At 36.5% G+C, this 6,000-nt stretch overlaps 1 protein-coding gene across 1 annotated transcript in view; it reads left to right on the top strand.

Moving 5' to 3' along the window:
* Positions 1–1,036: 1,036 nt before the first annotated feature.
* Rep (Rab escort protein) overlaps positions 1,037–6,000 on the top strand; it is a 246,581-nt gene continuing 241,617 nt past the window's right edge. The window contains exon 1 of the mRNA XM_090395371.1: positions 1,037–1,115. Within this exon, the coding sequence (XP_090251497.1) occupies positions 1,067–1,115 (49 nt within the window). The 5' untranslated portion in view covers positions 1,037–1,066. The remainder of the gene's footprint in view (positions 1,116–6,000) is intronic.

Raw genomic sequence — 6,000 nt, 5'->3', positions numbered from 1 at the left:
ATATATTTAGTTTAATCCATTACCGAAATATATAATTTATAGTCTAACCAAGAGAAAAAACTTCCAACATCTTTCTCAAACACACTTGTGTAGCTCAGTGAAAGTGACATTTGCTTCTTCAGTGCTAGGCCGCCCGACGAAAGGACTGGGTTAATTTCTAGTCACTAAGTATAGGAACTTTTTCTAAGCCTTTCTTTGACTGGTTACCGAATTATTGGATCTCTGGCACCGGCAATCGGATTTTTTCTCCGGAAACTAGGATATTTCGTCTTGTAAACTCAAGAAATTCGATTATAGAAAATCACGCTATTTCAGACAATAACACATCGTGTTAGGGATCACGAGATGGCGGCGCTTGTTTGCCAGTCTGCAGACGTTAGATAGGGGGTTAACTCGGAGGTAGAGGGGATTTTTCATCGTGAAACTCGGGTTTTTCGTCAGAACAGGCAATCCCGCCCGTGAACACACACTAATTTACAGTAAAAAAAAAAATACATACTTAAAATCCCTCATTGGAGGGCTCAATCAGCCCTAAGGGACAGACTAGGAAAAATTGAGGGGAATCCCACACTACAACAACAAGTAATGTGCTCTCCCTTTTGCATAATAAAATGGAATTTGCTAATTTTTACTCGTATTATGTGTCCACCAGATAATGCTACATGGTGATACAAAATTTCGCTGCACGTTAGATTTTACAAGATTTTGCAATAACAACCAGGGAATGAAAATCTACACGTTTGAAACTTCAACTTAAGAAATGTTTGACAGATAAAAAGATACATGTAGTGAATTTATGGACTGCTCTGTAAGCTTTCTTCATGGGCTGAAGAAACCAAAAAACAACCAGTCTATCATTTCTCTTTCGTTTTTTCCATGCTTTTTTAACACTGTGATGTAATTGACTATTTGTTTAGTGCCAGTGCTTTAGTTCAGAAATTATTTTTAAATTAGTTTTCATTTACTTTAAATATTTTAAATCAATTCATCCCATTTAATTTAGTGAATGACGCCATTTGGCATCGGCTGACTGATATGGGCAAACAACTGTCAATGTTTGTTGTTTATGATGGAGGATTTACCGTCTGATTATGATGTTATTGTTTTGGGAACGGGTAAGAAACCACTTCGAGTTATTATTTATTAATAACCCTTTGTAATACAGAATGCACTTTTATTTTGGGGATTAAAATAAATATGTTCTTTACTTGTACATACATGCGTACAAACACCACACCATATAATAAGATAAATGACGTGTGTTTATATGTGCATGCGATTGATTTTAATCCGATATTCCTTGGAATTTTCGTGTAAATTTGAGTTTATATATACGCTTTCAAATGAATTTCGTAAATCACAGCAGTTATACTCAGCAAGTCAAGGCAACACTTACTCTTCCGCTAAAGAAAGCCTTTCCTAAATTAATCAGTATTGTGCCGAATTGTAAAATGATGTGGGATTGTGCATGCATGACCCCCCCCCCCCCATTAAAAAATGTTCAAGAGAGAGAAAGAGAAACTTTGATGATAATCACTTTCATTTTGGAGGGGGTGTAGATGCAGTTGACAGAAATGATTTCAATACTTTGAAATCATTTGAAAACAATACTATTGAGAGTGCTTGACTTGGTAATTGCATCTGAGAATTTGAGTGTAAAGAATATGACCATGTTGCCACCAATTGGTGAGAGTGATCATAGGGTCTTGATTTTGGGAGGTGGCTAAAGGTGTGAATTTTACAATAAAGACGGGCTACATGTGGACTTATCAGGCTAGTATGACAAGCTTAGGAGATTGATTGGTTCAGTGCCATGGCATGTACAACTGCAAGGGCTAGAAGTTGATAGTGCATGGGAGGCGGTAAAGAAGTGTTTGCCTGAAGCAATGGCTGACTGTATACCTAGAGTCCGAATAATAAATCAAGTAGGGGTTAAATGGATGAATAACACTATTAAGCTTGAACTGCAAAAAAAGAAACAACTATGGAGGGAATTTAAGGAGAAAGGTGATCTGCAAGCACATAAACGGTATAAAGCGCAGGCCAGAAGGATAACGAGTGTGGTAAGAAAATCAAAAAAGGATTATGAAAGAACATTGGCCATGAAGGCTAAAGAGAATCCTAAACTGTTTTTTCGATATTTTACAAGTAAAAGAAAAAATGTATATGGCAGAATGATTTTAAAGAATGCCGATGGTAGGGAGGTAATCGAATCAGCTGATATGGTTGAATTACTGAGTGAGCACTTTGCAAGAATATATCTTCTAGGTGGTGACATTGCTGAAATGAATGAACCAATAGATTATACGGAATTATGGTGAATGAAGTGGAGGTGAGTAGTCTATTGCAAATTCTCAATGTCAATACATCTGTGGGATTGGATGGTATACCAGCTCGTGTCGTAAGTGAAGCGGCTAAAGAATTGTCAGTACCCTTGACCATTTTGTTTAATTTGAGTCTTGGGTCTGGGTTAATCCCAAGGGGGTGGAAAGAGGGGAAAATAGTTCCACTGCATAAAGGAGGTTCCAAAACTGCTGTTGTAAATTACCGACTGATTAGCATATCAGAATCGTTGTCAAGGTCTTGGAGAAATTAGTCAAGAGAAGAATACAGGACTGGATAGATGAAAATGGGATACTGTATGGGGGATGGTTTTGTGACGGGTAGATCATGCCTCAGTAACTTGCTCACATAGTGATGGCTGAACTGGATAAGGGTAATGGGTTTACAGTGATTCTACTGGACCTTGCCAAGGTCTTTGACAGGATACCACATGTTACTCTAATCAGTAAACTGGAGCAGATGGGGATGGATATAGGGTTGGTGAGATGGATAGGAGGGTGGTTGATGGAGAGATACCAGAGAGTGATTTATTCAGGAGTGGAGTCCAAAAGACGGCTTGTGACTAGTGGTGTGCTGCAGAGTTCTGTTCTTGGACCACTACTTTTCAATTTGTTCATTAAAGATATAGGAAAGGATCTGAGAGGTAGTGTTCACTTGTTTGCTGATGATGCAAAGTTGGGTAGAGCAATTGTGAGTGCATAGGATGCCAAAATTTTGCAGGATGATTTGGATAGTTTGGAGGACTGGGCTAGGGAAAATGGATGTCAATTTAATGTGGCAAAGTGTAAGGTTATGCATTTTGGAGTGAAAAGATTAGCAGCAGCATATTACATTGGTGGAACCGTACTCCAGGAGATTGATGAGGCCAGGGATTTGAGAGTGTTGGTGGATAGGGAGTTGAAGTTTAGGGGGCACATTGCAAAAGTGGCCAAAACAGCTCATCAAATCACTTGGTTGCTGAAAAATACTTTAACAAGCAGAGACAAACAAGTTATTGTTCCTCTATATCGAGCCTTGATAAGACCCCATCTAGACTACTGTGCTGAGATATGGGTGCCAGGGTTTCTTCTTGATGGGGAGGAGGTGGAGAGGATCCAGAGACGAGTGACCAAGATGATAGCAGGTCTGTAGAATGAATCTTATGAGAACAAGTTGAAGATTTGTGGGGTGCAAAAATTGGTTGATAGGCAGAAAAGGGGTGTATGATTGAGACATTCGAATTACTGAAGGGTTTCTATAGGATTAATCCAGAAGATATTTTTGAGAATAGGATTGGTGGTGGGAGGACTAGGGGCCATACATGGAAGCTGGGCAAGAGTGTGGTTAGCAGGGGTGTTAGAATTAGGTTTTTTACTTGGAGAGTGGTGAATGAGTGGAATAAGTTGCCAGAGTCTGTTGTGGGTGCTATGATCATGAATGAGTTGAAGGTGAGGTATGATAGATACTGTGTGAATGTCGAATAGTTGCTCTTGACATGATGTTAGGGCCTCCTTCAATGAGTCTGTCGACTCCTTGGAGTTGCCCGAGATAATAATAATAATAATACCATGGAATGTTAGCTGCAAGGATATTCCAAGTTTTGTAAGCTGTAGAATTTAGCAGATAAACGGTGAAAGGGATTATATGATTGAGACATTCAAGCTGTTGAGAATTTACCTGATGGACACAAGAAAGACTTTTGAGATTTTGCAACAAGAGGATTGGACAAGGGCTTGGTGAATAAGAGGATGAGGTGAATGGAATGCATTGCTTGAGTGTGAATGAGTTTAAGATTCAATTTAATGTTGCATCCAGGGAGACTATGGGAGATAAATCTATTGACCTTTGTAATATTTGTATAATTCTTATATATAATGTATATAGATCTCTTTACCCTTGATGGGTCTTTGACTCTAGGAGAGTTAATGCAATAATAATAATAATACAAAAAAATAACTTTCTGATTTTTTATGACATGTTTTCTGCATTGAAAATCATTGTGGTGGAAACTTCCACCATAATGTGGCAGAAGTTGTGCAAGTGAGTGATAAATGAGGGTTTGTGAAGTGCCTGAATTATGAATGTGATGACAAATATGTTGCTCCAAAGTAGAGTATACAGTTTTATGAGAGCTATTCCTCTCAGATAACTGACAAACCTCATGACCTATGTAGTTGTAATGTGATTGACATCACATGTGATGTCAATCACATGACATGTTCGTTACCTGTACACATGTATGTACAAGTAAAGAACATATTTATTTTAATCCCCATGGCGTGGCATGATGCGATGGCAGTCATATAAAATGCTGCCACAAAGAAAACACCCAATATTCGGATATATAAAAAATATCAAATTTCAAAAAAAAAAAAAAAAAAACAGCAAAATAAATAGTACATCACACATTAAACCAATAATAAAAAGTGCACAATATTAAAAAACAACATAAAATAAAAATAACACAGCAAACACACAACAAAAATATTACCCATAACACTGCAATCACTTATTAAAAAAAAAAAAAAAAAGGCAGCAAGTTTTTCAAGAGGTTTGTGTGCAGATTAAGAAACAAAATATTGACTGTAAAAACATCAAGCAAAAGGGCTGAAGAAGCAGGACAACATTCAGTAGAAAAGTATCAGCAATACAATGAACAAGTAGAATCCCAGCATAAGAACAACAGAAAGAAGAAATCATTAGGTACCAGGAAGAGAATAAATGCCATCAGTGTCAACAACAACAACAAGAGAAATGGACGAATATACAGAATGCAATATAACAGTATTAGGTTACCCAGGGTAACTTGCACAATTTATAGATAAAAAATACTGTTGATGATAGTGATGAGCAGTAGATGGCATTGATGGTAGTTGAGTGTAGTTGCAGAATTAAGTAGTAGGGGAGATGAGATGTGTGTAGCAGTATGGAGTAGAGTGCCCTGCCACAATGAGTCCTTGGAAGAATTACTTAATAATAATGATAAAAGTTTTCAGACACTTATTTTCACATAATTTATTACTGGAATTTTCATAATTTTCACAATGGAGAAAATGTAAAGCACAATTAGAAATAAACACAGATAACCTAATATTTTGATTCCAAAGGGGATATAGAGGGGCGGGAGAGATGTAATTACAAGTCAACATAACAAGTAGACCATTGCAAAAGAAAAGCTGGATGAAATAATAGCCTTATTTTATTTATTTATTTAATGCAGGTGGAAACCCACAAAAGATTTTTGTAAACCTATAATACGTTTGTACTAAGGATATTTTCTACATTTTTATTCATATTTTCTATATATATATATATATATATATTTTTTTTTTTTTTTTTTTTTTAAAGAATAAATATTTAATGACTTAAACCAAGATAAAATATGAAGTTTTAATGAAAATGATACAACTAGTTTCAGCAGCCTTCTTCAGGCATCCACTGAAGGTAGAATACAGTAATAAAAATTGAAGTTACAAAAAACTGAGAATTACAGGCAAAAAATGCAATACATAATTGACACAAAACATTGTATTTTTCAAGTTGTTTTATCTAACGCGCTATTGTTTGTTGCATACGCGCTTGCAAGTTCTTGTGAATGCCAGTATTGAACAACTGCAGCATGGCTATCAGGGATGTTGTAACTCAAATTTTTGTTCAAATGTTCAGGATCACATGCAT

The sequence above is a fragment of the Typopeltis vanoorti genome, chromosome 7, assembly GCF_054136105.1.
Source record: "Typopeltis vanoorti isolate ZY-2024b chromosome 7, IOZ_Tvanoo_1.0, whole genome shotgun sequence".
Lineage (NCBI taxonomy): Eukaryota > Metazoa > Arthropoda > Arachnida > Uropygi > Thelyphonidae > Typopeltis > Typopeltis vanoorti.
This window is presented reverse-complemented; position numbering and strand designations above follow the sequence as displayed.